Here is a 22911-nt window from a genome sequence, read left to right as displayed (position 1 = left end):
CATGCCCCCTGCCCCCATGGGCACGGCCCACCCAGGAGAGGGAACCTGAGCTGTTGCTCCAAGCTAGGCAGGGGAAATGATGCGGAGCCTGGCTGAGTGGAGACCTGCTCCGACAGGCCCAGAGCTGGATGGAGAAGGGCAGGGGATGGGCTCCCAGGGGCTCCTGCGGGGAGGCAGTGCCTGGGGCCAGGGGCAGAACCAGCTCCGTTCCCCAGGAACGGCCACTGACCGAGGAGCCCCCCAACGGGCTCTGTCTCCCACACAGATCACTGGTGAACCCCGGAGAGCTTCCCCAGACAGGGGGCCCGTGCTGGGCAGCGCCCGGCCATCCTGGCGGGCCTGGTAGCAATGCTAGTGACACTCCCTGGCCATATCACGCTGGGCAGCCTGGATTCCCCAGATCCCTGGTCAGCGCAGAAAAGCAGCAGGCGCCCGCTGGCTGGCAGAGCTGCCAGGGCAGGGCAGGAGCTGGCACTCGTTGCCGGGTGTATGTGGCAGAAATGAAGCTGAAGGGCTGAGCACAGAGACCTGCCTGGCTCTGGGGGTGTCCAGCGTCCCCTCCGCCTGGGCTGGGGACGGGCTGGTGCCCCCAGCGGTCCCTGCTCCAGGCAGCCAGCAGGGGGCAGCGTGAGCCTGGGCTATGGCTCTGCAGCCCCACTTCTCTGCCCCCCCCCGTGTCCCCCCAGGGACCCCAGCAAGCCTTGGCCATACGGGGCTCTGAGGAGCCGGCTGGTGGGGGCCTGGCCACAGCCCAGGGTCAGCAAGAGGGGCTGAACCCACAGTGTGTCCTTACTACCCCCACCCCCGCTGGGGCAGCCCAGCCCCCCTTCCCTCCCTGCCCCCAACGCTCCTCCCGTGCCCTGCCCACTCCCCGGCTCCGCTGCCGGTGATCCCGGTGGGAGGAGACGGTGGTGCCGTGGCAACGCCTGCACAACAGGCCGGAGCTGCGGGGCCTGCAGGTGACTGGGAGCCGGGGCCTGGGGGTGCCAAGGACCTCGCCATGCGGGGGGCTGGCTCTCCCCGCTCCCCAGCAGAGCCTTGGGCCCCTGTGTGCTGAGCTGCGGCTCATATCCAGGGGAGACGGGGGGCCGAGTGCTGGGGTGAGGCGGGGGGTTGGCAGGGCCTGGGGCTGGCGTGGGGCAGGGTGTGGGGAGCCGTGAGTGTGGTGGGGACGGGATGGGGCCCAGTGAAGGGGGGACACCATGGCAAAGGGTTTAGCTCCCCATCCGGGGATCTCCCCTGCTCCTCGCCCCCCCCCCCCTCTGTTCTAGCTGAGTCCCAGTGGCGGGGGCAGTAGGGGTCCGGCCCCATGGAGGAAGCACCCAGCAGCCAAGCCCTCTGCAAGGGGAGCAAGAGCCAGAGGCTGATGGGGATCGAGGAGGAGCCCCCGGCCGGCCCCCCGCCCGACTATCGGCAGCACCTGTACAGGTGAGCGAGGGAGGTGAGCCCCTCCCAGGGAAGGCTGGCAGTGTGGGGTGGGGTTGCCCCATGGAACGACCAGCCCAGCGCAGCCTCACAGGAGACGCCGGGTGTCCTGGCAGGGCCAGTGCCCGGCTGCCTGGGCACTCGTGGGCACCAGCCGGGCAGGGACGTGGTGGGCTGGAGGCTGAGTGGGGTGGGCCAGATCCTGGGTGGGTCCTGAGGGGTGGGCCATGGCAAACTGGGTGGATCCTGGGCTCGGGGGTGGGGGTGATGCAGCAGGGAGCGGGGCGGGGGGGGGGATTGACCTGGGAATGTTGCAGGGGGGTTACATTGGGGATGGGGGAAGATCCCTGAGCTGGAACCTGAGCCAGGAGGGGGGTGGGAGAAGTGACACCTTCTGGCCGGAGACTGGACAAAGGAGAGGAGGAGCCGGGGGGAGGGGAGAGAGCGGCTGGGGGAGTGTTTGGTTTCAGTTTTGTGCTGGGTGGTGGAACGCAGGGAACCCCAAGGCTGGGGTCTAAGCTCCCTGCCCCCCAGAAGGACTTGGCTGAGGGGTCCTGGTTGTACCTACAAGCCCTGTTGTAGCCTGCATTCCTACTGTCCACTAAACCTCCTGTTTTACTGGCTGGCTGAGAGTCCCGGGAAATCGCAGGAAGAGGGGTGCAGGGCCCTGACTCCCCCACACTCCTGGCACACCCATCGCGGGTGGGCCAGGCAGGGCGTGCGGGGTCAGGCTGCATGGTGTGACCTGCTTCCTTCCCCGCAGCCTTCTGGGCCCTGAAAGAGCCGAATACTTCCTGAGCCCGCCAGCCCTGGAGCGGTGCAGGACCCCCGGGGAGCAGGGCCTGCTGGAGGCAGTGGGAGGTAAGGTCCCTGGCCCCCGGAGCCAGCGCCCACGGCCCTGGCTGCAGATTCTGAGCCCCGTGGCCTGGGTCGGGGCCTGTCCCGGGCCCGGCCCATTGGCCAGGTTGGCTCCAGCCATTGGGCCCTGGCTGGCTGGATAAATAGCAGCAGCCCTGCGGCCCCCAGCCCAGGGTGAGCGCGGGCCCTGGGCTTGGGGCCGGCCAGGGCTGGGCACCCCCTGCCTGGGGCACTTGGCCTGGACACGCGCCCCTTCCCCCAGGGGCCGGCGCTGAGGAGCTCTGGCGAGTCCTGCACGAGGAGCCGCAGCGCCGGCGGCAGGCGGCAGAGGCCAGGATGGAGTGGGCAGTCACCGAGCAGGTGAGGGGATCCTGGGCTGGGGCACGGCTTGTCCCTGCATGTGGGGTTGCCATGGGTGGGAGCGGGCTTTGCCCTGATTCCGACCCCACAAAGGTGGTCCCCCCTTGGGGGTTCTGCGGTAGGGTTACCATACGTCCGGATTTTCCCGGACATGTCTGGCTTTTGGGGCCTCAAATCCCCATCCGGGAGGAAATCCCAAAAAGCCGGACATGTCCGGGAAAATAGGGAGGGAGGGGTCGTGGGGCTTGGGTCTGGGCTGGAGCCGCTGGGGCCGGCGGTGCTCGGCCAGGGCCGGTGCCGGTGCCGGGCCGGAGCCGCTCGGTTGGAACCGGGGCCCGAGCCGAGCTGGGCCGGAGACGCTGGGACTGGGGCCGGGGGTGCCCGAGCCGCTGGGGCTGGTGGTGCTCGGCTGGGGCCGGGGCCGGCGCCCCAGGGCCCGAGCCGAGCCGGGCGGGAGACACCAGGGCCAGAGCCTCTTGGCCTGGGCCGGCCGGCCGCCAGAGGGAGCTGCTCGGCGCCCCGCCCCCGCCCCAGCTTACCTGCTGCCTCCCTGTTTCAGGCTTCCCGCGAACATTTGATTCGCGGGAAGTAGGGGAGGGGGAGGAGCAGGGGGCGGAGCGTTCAGGGGAGGGGGCGGAGTTGGGGCGGGGACTTTGGGGAAGGGGGAGGGGCGGAGTTGGGTGGGGCTGGGGCCCCGTGGAGTGTCCTCCTTTTTTAAAATTAAAATATGGTAACCCTATTCTGCAGGAGCCCCCCTGTCCCTGACAGGGCACCCCGGCTGTATGGGCTGGGGACCCCCCTGTCCCCCCCTACATGAGGCCCCCTGCCCCTCCCCATGTGTGGGTCCATGGCTGGGTGTTGAGCTCTGTCTCTCCCCACCACCCCGTGACGCTGCCCCCTGCAGGTGCCCTGGCTGGGACGCGCTGCTCTCACGCCCAGGATGCAGCGGGTGGCACGGTGGAGGCGGCAGCTGCATGTGATTCACCGGCTGGGGGAGCTGCACCAGGACGCAACCAGCCTGCTGCTGGCCAGGGAGCCGCTCGCCGACCTCAACGACAGCTGGGGGGCGCAGGGGCCGGCCCGCTATCTGCACAGGGCCCTCCAGGGAGGTGTGTGCGGCTGGGGGGGTGATGGCAGAGGGCTCTCGGCGGCCGTGGGTGCGTGGGTAGGGCTGGCTTGCTGGTGCAGAGCTTAGCATTTACTGTCAGGCAACGCATCCGGTCTGACGTGCAGCTCCCTGCCGGCGCGTGCACGCATGTACATGTGTGTCTGGGGGTGCCTGCATGTGTGGGCATGCACATCTGCATGTCATGCAGGGACACGCATGTGTCTGGGGGGTGCTGTGCGTGTGTGGACGTGCACATGTGCATGTCGTGCAGGGACACGCATGTGTCTGGGGGGTGCTGTGCGTGTGTGGACGTGCACGTGTGCATGTTGTGCAGGGACACGCATGTGTCTGGGGGGTGCTGTGCGTGTGTGGACGTGCACGTGTGCATGTCGTGCAGGGACACGCATGTGTCTGGGGGGTGCTAGGCGTGTGTGGACGTGCACGTGTGCATGTCGTGCAGGGACACGCGTGTGTCTGGGGGGTGCTGGACGTGTGTGGGCGTGCACATGTGCATGTCGTGCAGGGACACGCGTGTGTCTGGGGGGTGCTGGGCATGTGTGGGCGTGCACATGTGCATGTCGTGCAGGGACACGCGTGTGTCTGGGGGGTGCTGGGCATGTGTGGGCGTGCACGTGTGCATGTTGTGCAGGGACACACATGTGTCTGGGGGGTGCTGGGCGTGTGTGGGCGTGCACGTGTGCATGTCGTGCAGGGACACGCGTGTGTCTGGGGGGTGCTGGGCATGTGTGGGCGTGAACATGTGCATGTCGTGCAGGGACACCCGTGTGTCTGGGGGGTGCTGGGCATGTGTGGGCGTGCACATGTGCATGTCGTGCAGGGACACGTGTGTGTCTGGGGGTGCTGGGCGTGTGCTGGCATGCACATGTGCACGTCGTGCAGGGACACACATGTGTCTGGGGGGTGCTGTGCGTGTGTGGGCGTGCACATGTGCATGTCGTGCAGGGACACGCGTGTGTCTGGGTGCCCAGGGAGCAGGCTTGTCCCCGCGGAGCCTGGCGTGACGTATCCTTTCTTGTGCTCTAGGTCGCTGAGCAGGTGCCTGCTGGCTGTGGAGCCCAGCCCCGGCATGGTGCCCCACAGCCGACGCCCCGAGCCAGCTGTGGGCGAAGCGTGGCCTGGGCCCCGGACTCCCGCTCCGTGCCCCCGCTGAGCGGGCAGAGACTGCCGCACGTTCACCCCAAGCAGAAGCCTGAGTAAAGAACCCCTGTCTGACCGTCTGCCGGTGCCGTCTGCCTGTGCTGGGGGCAGGGCAGGCAGTACTGGGGGGCCAAGGCATGCCCCTGGCTGGCAGCCTGCAGCACGAGGGGTGGGGCTGGGCACAGGTGCCAGCGTGTGCCCAGGTAGATGGGATGTGTCACCTGCGCCGCGTGGCAGCGTCTTGGCTGGGCACTGAGCTGGTAGCAAATGGATCTGGCCCCTCGGGGCTGTGCTCAGCCTGGCCAATGCCAGTCAAAGCCAGTGGCGCAGGCGGTGGGGAAGGGGCTATGCCCCCCATTCCCTCTCACCTGCGCGCCCAGAGCTTAGGGCAGAGGGGCGGGCAGTGAACCAGGCCGTTGGCACCTGCAGTGAGAGCCGGCAGCTCTGCCAGCCCTGAGCCAAGGCCTCCAGGAGCATGTGAGAATCGGCCTTCCCCTTACGGGCATGCTGGAGCTAGGGGGCAGGCTGCTCACAGGCTGGGGTCCGCGAGCCCCTCTCTGGCTGGGCCCTCTGTTGGGGGCACCCACGTGACCAGGGGCTATGGGCAGGGGCGGTGAGATATATGGGCCTGTGGTGCCCAGGCTCCAGGAATATTCAGGGCCCAGGGGCCCGGCTCCACCACTGTTCGGGGCTGAGTCTCTCCCCCAGCCCCACCTGCCGTCCCCGGGTGATTTAAAAGGGCCCGGGGACCCCTGGCCACCACCACCGGCAGCTTCCTCCCCGGCCTCGCTCCACGCTACTCCTGGAAGTGGCTGGAACGGCCCTATGGCCCCTGGAGGGGGAGGAGCAGGGGGTCTCCGCACGCTGCTCCTGCCCCAAGCGCCGACTCCGCAACTCCCATTGGCTGGGAACTGCAGCCAATAGGAGCTATGGGGGTGGTGCCTGTGGCCCCCCTGCCTAGAAGCCGCTGCCAATGTGGGGTGCGGGTCGCTTTCGGGAGCTGCCCGAGGTAATCACCGCACCCCTCTCCTGCACCCCAAACCCCTGCCCCAGCCCTGAGCCCGCACCTGCAAACCCCCTCCCGCACCCAAACTCCCTCCCAGAGCCCGACCCCCGCACCAACTCCTGCACCAACCCCCAGAGCCTGCACCCTGCACCCCCTCCAGCACCCCATACCCCCTCCCGCACCCAAACTCCCTCCCAGAGCCTTAGGCAGGTGTGGGGGGGGGGCACCACCAAAAATTATACAAACCTGCCGCCCCGGCAGCGGGTACTGTGCCCCCCCCCCGAGTCGCCAGCTGGGCCCAGCTCCGTCAGGGACACCCCCATGGCTGGGGCACCAGGCCCCCCTGACTCGCCGGCTGGGCCCGGGTGGTGGCCTCGGCTTGCTGCTGTTCTCCACAGGGAGCTGTGGTTCCTTGCCAGTCTCAGGGCGTCTGCATGTGGCTGGCAGCTCGGAGCTGGGCACGGGGCCACTCTGCCCCGTTGGGAAGGGATCACCTGCGATGGCCTTGCTGCACCTCTGTTGGCGGCCCCTGCAGCGCCCTCCTGGAGAGCCGGGCCGTGCTCCAGCGCGCTGGGGAACACCCTGCCCGTGCCCAGCGGGTGCTGGCCCCGACACCGAGGGAGGGGCTCGCTGCAGGTTCAAAAGCGTTAATGGTGCCAGCGAGCGGGCAGGGGCCGGGGCCGCCTGCAGGGAGCCAAAGCAGGGTGTGCCAGGCCCAACCCTTGGGCAGCAGTGCCCGTCCCCCGGCGCTGCGTGACTCCCAGGGGCCATCTCACACCAAGCACCCAGCAGCTCTGGCCCGGAGCCAGGCAGCTAGGCACTGACTGGCGCCAACGGTCGCGTGTCAGGGTGGCCGACGCGCGGCTCCAAGCACGTCGTTGGGCAGGAGACGTGCTCCGTCTCGTACGTAGGGACAGGCCTGGGTGCCTCGCACGGGCAGAGCCGGGCACTCCCTGGCGCATGGCATGGCCCCAAGCCCCGGGGCCTGCCTGCAACCTGTGCTTCCCCGCCCGCTGCGGCCGCAGCCTGAGGTCCCCGCCCCTCCCCATGGCTGCAGTGCCAGGCCCGGGCAGGGCAGGGCTGGGCAGGCCGGGGCGGTGCTCTGTAGGCACCAGGGCCCCATGCCCTCGCATGCTGCACCTCACTCACAGCAGGGAGCTGAGGGCTGGCAGCTCAGGGTGCAGGGGCACACGCCCTCCTCTCCCCGTGTACAGGGTGGGGAGAGCCGCTGTACCTGGCCTCCCGCTCACCTTGGCTGAGCTGCGGGCCCGCCCCACCTGGCACCGGTGGCGGGAGGAGGAGCCTGAGGGAGGGAACCTTTGCAGGAACAAACAGCCCAGCCCTGAGCAGACTGAGCTGAGAGTCGGCTGGCTGCAGGCCGCTGCCAGGGGCTTCCGGACGGGTGTGGCCCTCGCCAGGGACGCTGAGCAGCGACAGCCGTGCAGGTACCATGCAGCCCTGGCTCTGCAGGCTGCCTTCACGCCGTTCCCTGGCCGGGCGGCACCAGCCAGCGCCCCCCTGGCTCCCCCTCGTTGCGTGGGCAGAGCTGCGGGGGGCGGGATGGGCTGATCGTCTCCCCGGGGCAGGGGAGTGGGGTGTGACCCCTGTGCCCTGGCCATGTCCCGGGGGCTGGCTGTGCTGCCCCCGGCAGGCAGTCTCCATGGGTTAGCCAGTGCCAACAATAGTGTGCTGTGGGACACAGCTGCCCCACTGCCGCCCAGAGGTGGCAGCTTTGCAGTGGGGGGAAGTGGCGTTTGGCCTGGAGGCTGGGCAGTGCTGAGGGGGTGGGAGGCCTGGAGGTGCACAGAGCTCGCTGGAAGGGCGTGGGGCCCTGTGCACTGGCAGATGATAGCCGGGGCTGCTCTGAGGGGCCCTGTGGGGGTGTCCCCTGCCATGTGGTGTCCTGCCCTGGCCAGCTCAGGTGTGGGGGGAGCTCTGGGAGCTCACAGGTGGGGGTGGAACAGGGCCATTGGGGCTCACGGGTGGGCCCGGGACACTGGGCTGCTGTTCCCTGGGGGGTGAACATGCCCCTGGGGCGGCGCTGCCGGGCCCGGGGCCCTGGCTGGAGTCTCAGCACGTGCCCTGGCGAACAGGCCACACGGTGCCCAGCCTGGGCCAGTGTCCATGGTGCGGGACCGGGGGCAAAGCCCGGGCTCCCCAGGCACGGGGGCTGGGCCTCTCTTCCCTGCCCAGCGCCTGGGGCAGGAGGGACCAGCCACGTGGGGGCGACAGGAGGGTCCCTGAGCCGGGCTGGCCCCCCAGGCTTCGGGCCGCCGGGGCTGGGGGAGGCCGCTGCTGCTCCTGCGTGGGGGCAGCGCTGATGCTGGGTCAAGGGGTGGGTCTGGCTAGCTGGAGCCCTGCAGGCTGCCGGGCCAGGCCCCATCTCTGACCCCACAGAGCTCCTGGGGCCAGGGATGAAGCAGCTCCCTGAGGCTGCGGGGCAGGGGACAGAGGGAGCCCGAGGGGTGGTGGGGTCCCTGTGTGGTGCCCTCCAGGGCAGGGGGGTGGCCAGAGCACAGCCCCGCCTGGGAGTCAAACTCAGGCTCCACCCTCCTGCAAAGCCCCGCCCCTTGCCCCCAGGGCAGGGCTCATCTGGGTCCTGGCCGGCCCCTGGCGCTGAGCCGCTCTGCAGAGATCTGGCGGCCAGCTGGCCACTTGCCTCCCAGTCCCATGGGCTCAGCGGCCCACCAAGCCAAGGGGCTGCGGATGTGCGGCTCCTGGAGTGCCAGCTTGGATGCCCCCGGGCATGGAGCCGGCCCCCAGAGCGGGCCGTGCCGGCCCAGTGACCTGGGAGTGGGACATTGGCTGTTTCCCACCCTGCCCCCTCCCCGTCCTGGTGGCAGCGGCTGTGGGACGTGCTGCTTTCGCCGGGGAGCCTGGTGCAAGACACAACACGCACATTCCTGCCGGGCTGGGGCTAGCACCCTGGGAACGCGGGCACCAGGCCTGCTCCTTTCTCCCTAGCCCCCGGCCCTTGGTGCGGCTTCCCACGCTTTGTGGCTGGAGGCCAGCGGGGGGACAAGGAGTGGGCCCTCTCCCCCCCAGCGTGGCCGGGGGGAGCCCGGTCTCTGCCCAAGCGTGCCATGTGCTCAGGAGGTGGCGAGACCGTAGCAGCTCCCTCGGCTCGCGACCGGTTTGACCGTAACTAGCCCCTGGTGAGCTGGGAGTCTGGCCTGGGGCCCTGGGCGGCTCAGGGCCCAGAGGCCGGTCGTCCCCGCCCCGGCTGGCCTGTGTGCACTGCCGAGCAGAAAGAATCGGCTGTGACATTCCCGTAGCCTGGAGACCGTTCGCCCCTTTCACAGCCCCAGCCCCGATTTGAATAAGAATCGCTCTGTGCGCCTGGGAGAGGAGCCGGGTGAGTTTTACCCATCGCTTCCCTTGTTTGCCAGCTTGTTTTTGTGCTCTGAGTTCTCACGCTGCCCGCCCAGGGCTCGGGGACTCGCAGGAGCAGGAGGGGCTCTGGGGGGCTGCCCCCGCCCAGCCTGCAGCCAGCTCCCCCCTCCCCCAGCGCGGGCTGCCAGGGCCGCGGGCTGCACCGCTCGGACGTGAGTACCGGGGCGAGCGGGAGGAGGCTGCACGCGGAGCCTGCTGCCCTACGGTGCCCGGCCGGGGCAGCGACATTACTGCTCAGGCTGCCTGGATTTCTCCTCCAGTGCCGAGCCCGGTGCCCAGCGCGGGTGAGCTGGCAGGGGGGTGCCCAGGGGCAGTGAGGGAGCAGGCTGAGGGGAACAGGCTTGCCCAGCAGGGGCAGTGCCAGGAAGAGAACCCAGGTGTCCTGGATCCCTGTCTCCTGCTCCAACTATTAGTCGCTGCCCCGAGCTGTGCTGGCTGCTCTACGTGCCCGGCCCCAGGTTGGCAGCTGGTGGGGGTGGCACTGCCCATGGGGCACTTTGCCCTCACTAGGGCTGGCGCTAGCCCGGGGCGCTCGCAGACAGCATTGCCCTGGGCCACATGCGCCTGTTCTGAGACGTGGGACCCCCCAGCCACGGGCAGCTCCTGCCTGCCCCCGATCCCCTCGCTCCCCAGCCTGGCAAGGTGAGGGACTGGGGGGGACCACAGATGCTGTCCTGGGGGTGAATGAGCAGCGCCTGACCTCTGGGGCAGCCAGCCCCACGGGCGCCCTGGCTCTGCCAACCACGGCCCAGCCCCGGCGTCGGGCGTTAGCAGGACCAGGGAGCCCTGGCACTTCCCACCTGCAGGCTGACAGGAAGGAGGCCTGGGCCAGTATCCCACCCCCCTTCCCATCACCCCCAGTCTCCTTCCCCTCCACCCTTTGCACCCTGGGCCCACGGCTCCCTGCAAATCTGACCTCCCCTCGCCCAGCCCGGCCCGGCGTAACCCTCTCGCCTCGCTCTCCCCAGGCCGGACCCCCCGTGCCCATGGAGCTGCTGTTTGCTCTCCTGCTGCTGGGTAAGTCCCCGCGCACGTGCGGCCCTGGGCACCTTCTCCCCTCCCCTCCCAGGGCAGGTGGCTGCGCCGTACGCAGACCCCGGGTGTGTGCACCCATGTGCCTGGTGGGGACCGGATGGACGCGGGGGCCCTGAGGCGGGGGCCGGATGGAGGCGGGGGGCCCTGAGAGCGGGTTGCCCAGTGGGGGCCGGATGGACGCGGGGTCCCTGAGGACGGGGGGCCCGGTGGGGGCCGGATGGACGCGGGGGCCCTGAGGACGGAGGGCCCGGTGGGGGCCGGATGGAGGCGGGGGCCCTGAGGACGGGGGGCCCTGAGACGGGGGCCCTGAGGACGGGGGGCCCGGTGGGGGCCGGATGGAGGCGGGGGCCCTGAGGACGGGGGGCCCTGAGGACGGGGGGCCCGGTGTGGGCCGGATGACATGGCGTGGCGGGAGCGCCCGTGTGCTCTGGACTGTGCAGCGAGTGTGGGGGACGTCCTGGTGGGCAGAGCTCGGCCCAGCTGCGCCCGCTCCCTCTCCACGCGGCAAAGGGCCCCTGGAGCTGAGCCGTAAATCCCCAGACGTCCCGGCTCCGCTGAGCCCTGGGAGCGGAATTAGGGCAGCTCCTGACCATGCTCCCACCTCCCGGGACGGGCACGGCCAGGGCAGCCCTGAGCCCCCCCAGCCTGGCACCTGCTTCCCCCCCCCCCCCCCCCCCCCGGTGCCTGGCGCTGGCCGCGGGGCTGAGACAGAGCAGGGGGCTATGCAGGGGGGCGGGGCAGACACCCTGCCCCCCCCCCCCCCCGCTGACTCCTCCCCCCCCCTGCTCTGCCCCGGGGGTGGGGACTGCCCATGTCATGCCCATGTGGGGCCCTGCTCCGGAGTGTGTCTCTGCCCCCCCCCCCAGGCACGACCCCGCCTGGGCACGGCCTCACCAGGTAATCATTGGCAGGGGCTGGGCAGAGTCGGGGGGGGCCAGGGTCGGGGAGGACTCAGACGGGGGACGAGGGGGGGCAGAGTCACGGCAGGCCAGACAAAGGCCTTTGCTCCCCCAGTCACAGGGCTGCTGCGCGGGGACTTTTGGGGGCTTTCGGGGTCGTGGCGTTTCCCTGCCGGGTCAGCAGGTTTGGGACCCAGTGCTGGGCGCGGGGGGGAGGGGTACGGGGGGTGCACAGGGGAAGGGGGGTGCACGGGGTGCAGGGGGTGCACAGGGGGAGGGTGTGGGGGGGAGGGGTGCGGGGGGTGCACAGGGGGAGGGGTGTGCAGGGGGATGAAGGCGTGAGCCTGGGGCCCCCGTGCGGGGGAAGGGGTATATGTGGGGGTCGGGGCTCACCCCCTCTCAGCCGGTCCGCGCCCTGTGCCTCCAGTCCAGGTGCCCGGTGCGGGGAGCCAGGACGTGCCCAGCTGCTCCGTGGGGAGCTGCCACCCGGCCACCGGAAACCTGCTGATCGGGCGGGCCCAGAACCTGAGCGCCACATCCACCTGTGGGCTGCGCGGGCCCCAGGAGTACTGCATCGTCAGCCACCTGCAGGTACCCCACTCCGAGGGGTGCTCGGGGCAGCGCCCAGCCCTCCGGGTACTGTGCGGCCCGGCTCCTGGCCAACGCTCGTCTCTGCGTGTGGTGTGACCGGCTGCCCCCTCCCCGTCGCTCTGCGTGGGCGCCCGGGGGGCCAGGCCCTCTGTCCACAGCCCCCACTGGCTTGAGCCAGACCCTTCCCATCCAGGGCAACCAGGGGAGCTCGGCCCCAGAGCCCTGCGCTCTCACCGGCACCCGCCAGCCGATCCTCGGGCCTCCGGTGAGCCTGGCCAAGGGAGACGGGCGATGCAGCCCCCTGCGCCCAGCCCCAAACACTCAGCCCCAGCCAGGCTGGCAGAGCCTGCGGGCGAGCCAGGGTCAGTGCGTGAGTCCGTCTGTCCCCTGGATCCGTGTGGTGTGTCTGTCTATCTGGCCCCCTGGATCTGTGGGTGTGTCTGGCCGTCTGTCCACTTGGATCCGTGTGGGTGTGCGAGTTTGTCTGGATCTGTATGTGTGTGTGTGTCCATCTGTCCGGCTCTGCGTGTGCGTGTGAGTCTGTCTGACCCCCTGGATCCGTGTATGCGAGTCCGTCTGTCTGCCTGAACTGGTGGTTGTGTCCGTCCGTCTGTCCCCTGGATCCGTGGGTGTGCGAGTCCGTCTGCACGTGGGTGCCGTGCGTGGGTCTGGATCATGTCCCCGGGGGTGAGTCTGTCTGTCGGTCCAAGGGCAGGCGGTGAGCAGAGGCAGCCCCAGTGCCCGTCTGCCCATCTGCCCCTGCTGCGGGGCTGCGCCGTGGGGCAAGACAGCACTGGGACACTCTGTGTGCTGCAGGACTCGGAGAAATGCTTCTCCTGCGACTCCCGGTCCCCGTCTCTGCGCAACAGCCACCGCATCCAGAACGTGGTGTACCTCGGCGGCCGGGACGGCCACACCACCTGGTGGCAGTCGGAGAATGGTGAGAGGGCCCCCAAGGCCATGGAGAGAGACTCCCCGCGGTCGGACGGAGCCCAGACTAGCGGGGAGGGGAAGGGATCATGGCCCCTCGCTTGGCCTGCGCTGCCCCGGACTGCAGGAGTCACAGGGGACCCTCAGGAGAGCCTGGGCCGGGAGACTGCTCCTCGGGAGACCCCAATGCCAGGACCTCCAGGCTGGAGGAGAGGCCCCTGCAGCGACCCCACCTTCCTCTGCGGGGACCACAGCTTGGGATGTGGGGGCGGCAAAGGGGCTGGTGCAGGCAGGTGGTGGAGCATTGGGGGTGATGCCTGCCTGTCTCCCTGGGGGGGCTGGTGCATCGGGGTGACCCCGTCCCGTCCTGTCTCCCCGGGGGGGCTGGTGCATTGGGGTGACCCCGTCCCGTCTTCCCGGGGGGGCTGGTGCATGGGGGTGACCCCGTCCTGTCTCCCCGGGAGGACTGGTGCATGGGGTGACCCCGTCCCGTCTTCCCGGGGGGGCTGGTGCATGGGGGTGACCCCGTCCCGTCTCCCCGGGAGGACTGGTGCATGGGGGTGACCCCGTCCCGTCTCCCTGGGGAGGCTGGTGCATGGGGGTGACCCCGTCCCATCCCGTCTCCCCGGGGGGGCTGGTGCATGGGGGTGAGCCCGTCCCGTCTTTGCAGGCGTGGAGCACGTCAGCATCCGCCTGGACCTGGAGGCCGAGTTCCACTTCACCCACCTCATCATGAAATTTAAGGTAACTGGGCCCTGGGCTGGGGAGGTGGGAGGGGAGCTCAGGGGAGGTCCGGGGGGCTACTCCCCTGGGATGGGGGTGGGGACAGCAGGGCCAATCCTGCCCAAGGGCAGCTGTCCCAGGCCTGGCTCTGCAGGGTCACCCAGCTCCCCTCCCCCGACACCCCGCTCGGGGCCATGCTGGGGGCACACCCAGGTCCCCTCCCCCGACACCCCGCCCGGGGCCATGCTGGGGGCACCCAGCTCCCCTCCCCGACACCCCGCCCGGGGCCATGCTGGGGGGCACCCAGCTCCCCTCCCCCGACACCCCGCCCGTGCCATGCTGCGGGCACCCAGCTCCCCCATGTCTCTCCCCCCAGACCTTCCGCCCGGCGGCCATGCTGGTCGAGCGCTCGGCGGATTTCGGCCGCACCTGGAAGGTTTATCGCTACTTCGCCTACAACTGCTCCCGGCTGTTCCCGGCCGTGGCCGTGCAGGCGTCGGGCCGCGTGGACGAGGTGCTGTGCGAGCAGCGCTACTCTGAGATCGAGCCCTCCAGCCATGGCGAGGTGGGGAGCTGGGGTCTCATGCTGCCCCTCGCCTGTCGCCCTGGGGCGTGAGGGGGGCTCGGGGCGGGGGGGCTCTGGGGTCTCACGCCGCCCCTCGCCTGTCGCCCTGGGGAACGGGACGGGGGGGGGCTCTGGGGTCTCACGCCGCCCCTCGCCTGTCACCCTGGGGCATGGGGGGGGCTGGGGGCAGGCCTGGGCGGGGGGGCTCTGGGGTCTCACGCCGCCCCTCGCCTATCACCCTGGGGCGTGGGGGGGGGGCTGGGGGCAGGCCGGGGCAGGGGGAGCTCTGGGGTCTCACTCTGCCTGTGACGGTGCTGCCCGTGGGAGCTAGCTGAGGTCACTCAATCAGGGTGAACTGCAAACAGAACGGGGCAGACAAACCCCAGACGCTGGTGGATCTTCCAATACTTAGATTTACCAAGCCAGACAAAACAGCTTCTATAGTACCTCCCTGGTTACTCAGAAGTCCAAATAATGCAGTTCCCTTAAAGTGCCCAGCCTCAGGCCTCTGTCCAGACAGAGTCAGATATGATGATGATTACTGAAAATCTTCTCTCATCATATAAAAGAAAAGGTTCTTCCAACCCCAAAGGATCAGCCACACACCCAGGTCCAATGATAACTTAGATCTTACCCACAATACACACTATAGTCAATTCTTATTAACTAAACTAAAATTGATTAAAAAAGAAAAGAGAGAGAGAATTAGTTGGAAGATCAATTTACAGACAGACTTGGGTTCAATTTATTGAGGTTTATAGTCCAATGTCCATATTCAGGGTGGCTCCAGTCAGTGACTGGGGATCTCAATCCTTGTGGCTTAAGGTTTCCCCCTCTTGAAACCCAAAGCAGATCTAAGATGCAGAAGGATCGTGTCCCAGGGTTCTTATACATTTCCAGCAGCCTTTTGGCCTGAGAAAATAGGCTTAACTCTCCTTCCAAACATCCTGGCAATTAGCACAGGGTAATTTACCCATTAAACAGTTCAGATACAGGTTACCACAACCTTCAAAGAGACATAGAGACAATAATACTATTTCCCTCAAGTGTCTTCCTACATGTTAATATTCCTTTTTTGATCTTTGAATTAAAACCATCGCAATAGACAAGACTTGTTTGCTTATATCACAAGCCCTGAGCAAACATCTCCCCTTCTATCTCTAACAATGCCGGCTGCATTTCAAAGCTCTGTTCATTTATCTAGCTTCCTAGCCAGTCTCTACAGTTCACCCCTGGGTCAGGTCAGTCTGGGAGGTAATTAACTCTTTCTGGCCCTGTCACCTTTCAATGAGCTATTATATCACACTCAGAATGTCACACTGCCCCTCACCTTTTGCCCAGGTGATTTTCAAGGTCCTGGACCCGTCCATCCCGGTGGAGGATCCGTACAGCCCTGCCATCCAGGGTAGGGGCATGAGGCAGGGGGCTCGGCCGGGAGGACGGGCTGGGATCCCTGCCCTAGAGCTTGCAGCCCTGGGGCACGGGGTCCAGAGCCGCAGGCGGTGCCGTGGGGCATGGGGTCCAGAGCTGCGGGCAGTGCCGTGGGGCGCCAGGTCCAGAGCTGCAGGCGGCGCCGTGGGGCACCGGGTTCAGAGCCGCGGGTGGTGCAGGGAGATGCCCATGGCAGGGGAGGCACAGGCAGGCCAGGGGGTCGCAGGGGCCCCAGGAGTGTTGGAGACGGGGGGATGCAGGAGTGGTCCCTGGGCACCGTACACGGGGGCCAAGGAGAGTGGGAGGCATCAGGTCTAGGCAGTGCAGGGGCTGGGGGAGACTGGGGGCAGCAGGGGCTGGGAGGTTGGGGGGCTGGGGTGGGGCCAGTGCTAAGCTCCCCCTGCCCCCAGATCTGCTGCGCGTCACCAACCTGCGGGTGAACCTGACCCGGCTGCACACGCTGGGCGACAACCTGCTGGACTCGCGGCGGGAGATCCAGGAGAAGTATTACTACGCCCTCTACGAGCTGGTGCTGCGCGGGAGCTGCTTCTGCTACGGCCACGCCTCCGAGTGCGCGCCCGCCCCCGGCGTGCCAGCGGGCGTGGAGGGCATGGTAAGGGGGCATGGATCCACCCCACGGGGAGGGCAGTGGGGTAGGGAGGGGGCAGCAAGGGGGCAGAGCCCCACCCCAAGACCTGCCACAAGGCAGCCAGGCCCAGCCCTGGGTGGCTGCTGTGCCCGTGATGCCTGGGGCAGCAGGCGGGTGGCAGGGGGTGTGGGGCGGCCCCAGGGGTCCCTGTGCCCCAGCCGTTCCTCCTGCCCCAGTGCAGACGAGACCCATTCAGGCCTGGCGGGAGGCCTGCTATCTGTGGCAGGGCCTGCTCATGGCAGCTGAGGGCCCTGGGCCCCCCGGCGGGAGGGTTGGGGCCAGCCTGGGCCGTGGCAGCGTCTCACGTGCGCCAGGGCCACCGCTGACCTGGGCCCTGTCGCCGCCTCTCCCAGATTCACGGCCGCTGCGTCTGCAAGCACCACACCGCCGGCCTGAACTGCGAGCGGTGCCAGGACTTCTACCAGGACCTGCCCTGGCACCCGGCCGGGGGCACCGACCCGCACGCCTGCCGAGGTGAGAGAGCAGGCTGCCCCCCCCACTGCTTCCGGGCCACCCCCCGCCTGCTTCCCTGCCCCCCACTTCCCCACAGCTGTGCCCCCCCCGCTTCCCCGCGGCTCTGCCCCCCACTGCTTCCCTGCCTCCCGCTTCGCAGCAGCTGTGCCCCCCCACTGCTTCCCCGCGGCTGTGCCCCGCCCTCACTTCCCTGCGGCTCTGCCCCCCGCTTCCCTGCCCCCTGCTTCCCCACAGCTGTGCCCCCCCTGCTTCCCCACGGCTCTGCCTCCCCCCCACACTTCCCCGCGGCTCTGCCCCCCACTGCTTCCCTGCCCCCCGCTTCCCCATGGCTGTGCCTCCCCTCCCCCGCTTCCCCGCGGCTGTGCCCCCCACCTGCTTCCCCGCGGCTCTGCCCCCCCACTGCTTCCCTGCCCCCGCTTGTTTCCCTGCAGCTGTGCCCCCCCCGCTTCCCCATGGCTCTGCTCCTGCCTGCTTTTGCGCCTAGTGCAGTGAGTGCACTGGGGGGCAGTGCCCAGGGGGTGAATGTGCCCAGGGGCAGGGACATGGGGTGAGCTGGGGGCAGGCCCCAGGGGCAGGGACATGGGGTGAGCTGGGGGGCAGGGCCCAGGGGCAGGGACATGGTGAGCTGGGGGCAGTGCCCAGGGGGTGATGTGCCCGGGCCGTTGTTAATTGACCCATCTGTTGGCAGGGTGTAACTGTAACCAGCACTCGCGCCGGTGCCACTTCGACATGGCCGTGTACCTGGCCACGGGCAACACCAGCGGGGGCGTCTGTGACGACTGTCAGCACAACACCATGGGCCGCAGCTGCCAGCTCTGCAAACCCTTCTACTACCACAGCCCGCGGGCCGACATCCGGGCCAGCACCGCCTGCGTCCGTGAGTGCCCGGCGCCCCGGCAGACGGGCTGGGCAGCCTCCAGCGGGGGGGGGTCACCCCCGGGGTTCTCGGGGCTTTGCACCCCTTCCTCTGAAGCTAGAGCTGGCACCAGCCGGGTGCCCACAGCGCAGAGGGGGCATCCTCTCTCTCAGGGTCACCGGCCCATGCCCGGCCCTTGGTCTCTAGGGGCTCGCCAGGCCCCCACTAGTCATGTGCTGTCCCCGGGTCTGCTCCCAGCCCAGACGGGCCCCCTGACGCATGCCTGTGCCCCCCCCAGGCACGTGGGCAGGCCAGGGCACTGCACGGCTCCTGGGCTCCCCAGGGCCCAGAGGTCAGAGCGGGCTGGGTCACCTCTGTGCGTAGTGAGGCTGAGGCTGGCCGCTCCCTGCCGCCCCCGGGAGCTCTGCCCAGACAGGCCCCTGCGCAGAGCATCCCCCTGTGCCGCGCAGCCGGTGCCGGGCTCCAGTCCTGGCTCTGCAGAGAGCAGCGAAGGGGCAGCCAGAGCCCAGCCTGGCCAGCCCATCTCGGCCTCCTTCTTCGGCTGTCCCGTGTCTCAGTGCCAGGGGCTGCCCTGGGTCGCAGAGCCCTGTTCTCCACGCTCGCCTGGCACCGCCCCCTCTTTCTCCGTCTGCAGCCTCACGGGTGAAGTGTGGGGTCCTTGGGGTTCCCATTGTCGGTTGGGTCCCCCTAGCCCTCGCTGCCCCGTGTGGCTCCCCAGACAGCTGCGTGGCCCGCATCTCATGTGGCGCTCAGTGCGGCAGGGCGACGCCTGGGGAAACTGAGGCACATATCGCCCATGTTGGTCACGGCCCCGGGATGCGGCCAGGGAGCGCGTGAGCCCTTTGGCTACAGTGCTGCGCGGGGGGCTCACGCCGAGCCGCAGCCCCTCTGCGGGCAGCCCCCACGCTGCACTCCCTGGCCTGGGCGTGTGCCCGGGGATTTGGCTGTGCTGAGGCACTCGGCTGCCCTCCCCATCCCACCGACAGTAGCTCCCCTGTCCCTGCACCGCCCTGCCCAGCATGGCCGATCCTGGCTGCCCTGGCAGTGCCACCTGCTTCGGTCACTGGCGTCCGGACAGGGCACAGAGCTGGCTCCTGGCATGCGACTCCCGCTCTCTTCCCCTCTGCTGGCAGCCTGTGACTGTGACCCGGTGGGCTCCCTGGACGGCGGGGTGTGCGACAGCCACACGGACGTGGCGCTGGGCATGATCGCCGGGCAGTGCCGCTGCAAGGAACACGTCCAGGGCGTGCGCTGCGACAGCTGCAAGGAGGCCTTCTACGGGCTGAGCCACACCGACCCGCAGGGCTGCCAGCGTGAGTGTGGGCACGGCCTTGGCACCGCTCTGAGTGAAGCCAGGCAGGACTCAGGGCAGCGTCTCCCCTCAGGGCCACACTCACCAGGGCCAGGAGCCTGCTCGGCTTCGGCGCTTCCTGGGTCCGACCTCGGAGCGTTCAGCCCCCTGGTCACCCCGTTCGCTCCCTGCAGCAAGTCCCCCTGGGCGGGACCCCTGGGGAGCCTCAGATGCCCCCAAAGGGCCCTGCCCCCCACTCTGCAGCCAGCGTGTGACACAGGCACAGGGAGCAGGCAGCTGCAGCAAAGTCCAGCTTGGGGGGACCCAGGGCCTGCTTCCCCCTGGACTCCCCACGAGTCCCAAACAGGAGACCAGGGTGCTGGAGCAATGTGTACGGCGGGAGGGGGGGACGAGGAGCAGGGGGACGACTGAGCCATGGAACCAAACTACCAACCCTGGATATGATGGAAACCCCGTCATGCCAGCGGATGCGGCAGCCCCCCCAGCCCCCTAGTTCCAGCCCCTATGCAGGGGACGTGGCTCCTCGGGGCAGCCGCTGGTGGGCAGGGCCCCATGTGCTGCGTGGGACCACCCCTCGGGCACCGGGCAGGATCCGGCTCGGCATCCCCAGAGCTGGGTGTGCCAGGCCTCGCACGAGGGTGGGGTTGGGATATTCGTGGGGGCTGTGGGACAGCTGCTGTGTCTGTGCCCAGCCTGCAGGTGTGACCCTCGGGGCATCATCGCGGGCAGCCCCCCCTGTGACCACATCAGTGGAGACTGCTACTGCAAGCGCTTTGTCAGCGGCCGGTACTGCAGCCAGTGCCTGGTGAGTGCCCCGTGTCCTGCCCCTCCCCGGCCCCCGGCGTGACCCATGTGGTGTCTGACCCGGCTCTCCCCACAGCCCGAGTTCTGGGGCCTGAGCAACGACATGGCCGGCTGCCGGCCCTGTGCCTGCGACTTCGGGGGCACCTACAGCAACAGGTAGGCAGGTGCCACGCTGGGGGAGGGGCACAGGAACGGTACCATGGCCGGGGGAGGGGAAGGGGGAGGTACCACGGCTGGGGGTGGGAAGGGGGCAGTACCATGGCCGGGGGGGGGGGGGAAAGGTGGTGGTGCAATGGCCGGGGGGGGAGGGGGCAGTACCAGAGCTGGGGAGGAAGGGGGTGGTACCATGGCTGGGGGGGCACGGGGGCAGTACCATGGCTGGGGGGAGCGGGCACAGTGGGCGGTACCACGGCCAGGGTGGGGGAAGGGGGCGGTACCACGGCGGGGTGGTGTTGGAAGGGGCAGTACCATGGCTGGGGGGGGAAGGGGGCGGTGCCATGGCCGGAGGGGGAAAAGGAGGCGGTACCACGGCCGGGGGGGGTGGGCCACTGGCAGTGCCATGACTGGGGGGAGGGGCATGGGGCAGGGGTGCCGGGTGTCAGGCACTCCCAGGCCCCGGGCTCTCTCAGCCCCGTACGGCCCCTGGGAGGACCCCCCTCAGTGCGACCCCCCTTGTCGGGGGTTAAGCCGTAGGCCCCTCCGCCTCCTGGAACCGCACCTCTGAGCCTCCAGCAGCCTGGCTTTGCCCTGGACCCCCAGCCCCTCCCCGATCTCTAGCTGCAGCGACCCCCAGCCGGCGGGTGACAGACGGGCGAGTCGGCGGGGCCGCGGCGTAGAACTGCCGGATGGCTTGCAATAGTCACCGGGAGACCGATGCCAATTCCGGAGACTCCAGGCCAACCCTGGAGAGTTGGCAACCCTCCCTCACGCCCCTTGCCCCTCCTCCTTCCTTTCTGTTCCCGGGCTGCACCAACCCCCAAGGCTGATCCTGGCAGAGGAGGGGGCCAGGCCATCAGCTGCCAGGCTACGAGTGTCGCAGCCACACCTGGCCTCTAGGGGTCACTGCAAAGATCACCCCCCCTTGTCCCACCACCCAGATACCTGAGTAACACACAGGGGAAACTGAGGCACGCACAGTGTTCGGAGGAGACAGTAAGAACATGCCCAGTTCATCACCCCGGGGGTGGGACACAAGCTGTGGGGAGCTGATGGTGGAACCAGGGCGCTCAGGGCTGGTCGGTAACCGGCTGGCCTCTCCCCCGGCCCCCACGCCCCCTGCCCTGGACAGACACACGGACAGGGTAGAGCAGGCTTCCTTAGCCCAGGACGGACAGGGCTTGTGCCGCCCCCAGGTGCTCCATGGAGGACGGGCTGTGCCCCTGCCGGCCCCACCTCATCGGGCGCCAATGTGACCAGGTGCAACCCGGCTACTTCTGTGCACCCCTGGACTACTACAGCTACGAGGCGGAGCATGCCCCAGGCCACGCGCCCACCCACCCCAAGCTGCCGGTGAGTGCGGGCACCAGACGCTGGGCTGCCGCAGGTCCCGGGGCTGGGGGGGGGCAGGGCGTGGGAGTCCCAGGGGGGCAGGGGGCAGGGTCCCAGGGCCAAGGGAGGCACCACGTGGGAGCCCAGGGGGGGCAGCGTGCAGGGTCCCGGGGCCGGGGGGGCAGTACGTGGGGGCCCGGGAGGGGCAGCGTGCAGGGTCCCGGGGCCACAGGGCTCAGGACCCCTCCCGAGTGCAGTTCCGTGGCTCTGGGTCACAGTCTCTGGTGCCAGGCTGGGGTCTGGGCCGGGGGTTGTGCCCCTCACTGAGCAACAGGACCCAGCACCAGCTACACTGCGCAGCCGGGCGTCAGCGTCCCTCTGGCCAGCCAGAGCCTGCCGCAGTCAGGGGGTCTCCTCGGGCTAACCCCAGCCCCCCTTGGCAACCTCCTGCCCCCTCATCAGTCCCCCCGGCAACTCCCCACCCCCAGGGGTCCCCCGGCGACTCCCCACCCCCAGGGGCCCCCCGGCGGTCTGCCAGTCTGACCCTGGCCCGTTGCAGGGAGCGCTGCGCCCCGAGGCCCCCCCGGACTGCCTGGAGCATTCCAGCGGGCTCCCCAACGGGCGTAAGGGGCGTCTGCGGCGCCAGCGCAGTGCCATGCGGCTCCTGCAGCATCAAGCCCTGCCCCGGCGCAGCCGGCAGCCCCAGCACAAGGTGAGGGGCGGGGGGAGGGGGGTCTGGAGAAGCAAGGGGGGGATGGTGTAGAGGATTGGGGGCAGGAATGGGCGGGGGGGGTGTCACAGTCCCAGCAATTGGGGCTGCCACTGTCTTCTCAAAAACTGCCCGGATCCGGGGCCCGAGGCCAGGCAGCAAGGAGCCCCACCACCAGGCGTAGCCTGCCCAGAGAGCACCCAGGCCTTTCCCCTCCCCTACACTGCAGCACCTAGGGGAAACTGAGGCAAGTATGGAAAGAATTCCCACGGAGGCAGAGCCTGGCAGAGACCTGACCACCGCGCAGGGACAGCTCCCCCCCAGTGGACAGCACTAGCCCACGGGGGTTCTTCCCTGACCACGGTGCCCACCTCTTGGGGAGGGGGGCTAGTGAAACGAGGGGAGAGCCCCGTGAAGCCATGCTGTAGCTGTGCACAGTAGTGTCTGCAGTAGAGACGTAGCCGTAATCCTCCCACCACTGGGCAGCAATGCCGGGTGTAAGGGGAAACTGAGGCACACATAGGATTAATACAAAATACTACCAAAAATTCCCATTTTGTCACACAAGGGAGGATAGCAGGAGTGGGGGTAGGGATGGGCTGTGGATAGTGGGGGGAAGGATGGGGTGAGGTGGGGGCAAGGGGCAGCAGTGGAGGGGTGGGGACAGGGATGGGCTGAGGGTAGTGGGGGGAAAGTATGGGGCGAGGTGGAGGGGTGGGGACAGGGATGAGCTGAGGGTAGTGGGGGGAAAGGATGGGGCGAGGTGGAGGGGTGGGGACAGGGATGAGCTGAGGGTAGTGGGGGCAGGGATGGGGCGAGGTGGGGGCAAGGGGCAGCGGTGGAGGGGTGGGGACAGGGATGGGCTGAGGGTAGTGGGGGGAAAGGATGGGGCGAGGTGGAGGGGTGGGGACAGGGATGAGCTGAGGGTAGTGGGGGGAAAGGATGGAGCGAGGTGGAGGGGTGGGGACAGGGATGGGCTGAGGGTAGTGGGGAGAAAGGATGGGGCGAGGTGGGGGCAAGGGGCAGCGGTGGAGGGGTGGGGACAAGGATGGGCTGAGGGTAGTGGGGGGGCAGGGATTGGGCGAGGTGGGGGCAAGGGGCAGCGGTGGAGGGGTG

At 68.9% G+C, this 22911-nt stretch overlaps 1 protein-coding gene across 1 annotated transcript in view; it reads left to right on the top strand.

The window, feature by feature from the left end:
* Positions 1-10294: 10294 nt before the first annotated feature.
* The window catches only part of LOC135880880 (laminin subunit beta-2-like), a 33864-nt gene continuing 21247 nt past the window's right edge, over positions 10295-22911 (top strand). Inside the window, exons 1-14 of the mRNA XM_065407262.1 lie at positions 10295-10325; positions 11670-11833; positions 12650-12773; positions 13434-13507; positions 13863-14051; positions 15393-15456; positions 15893-16095; positions 16485-16605; positions 17294-17482; positions 18616-18795; positions 19487-19599; positions 19675-19754; positions 20951-21107; positions 21646-21798. Coding sequence (XP_065263334.1) covers positions 10295-10325; positions 11670-11833; positions 12650-12773; positions 13434-13507; positions 13863-14051; positions 15393-15456; positions 15893-16095; positions 16485-16605; positions 17294-17482; positions 18616-18795; positions 19487-19599; positions 19675-19754; positions 20951-21107; positions 21646-21798 — 1842 coding nt within the window. The remainder of the gene's footprint in view (positions 10326-11669; positions 11834-12649; positions 12774-13433; positions 13508-13862; positions 14052-15392; positions 15457-15892; positions 16096-16484; positions 16606-17293; positions 17483-18615; positions 18796-19486; positions 19600-19674; positions 19755-20950; positions 21108-21645; positions 21799-22911) is intronic.

This window comes from Emys orbicularis, chromosome 7 (genome assembly GCF_028017835.1).
Source record: "Emys orbicularis isolate rEmyOrb1 chromosome 7, rEmyOrb1.hap1, whole genome shotgun sequence".
In the NCBI taxonomy this organism is placed as follows: Eukaryota; Metazoa; Chordata; order Testudines; family Emydidae; genus Emys; species Emys orbicularis.
Note: the sequence above shows the minus strand (reverse complement) of the source record. Positions and strands in the feature narration are given on the sequence as shown.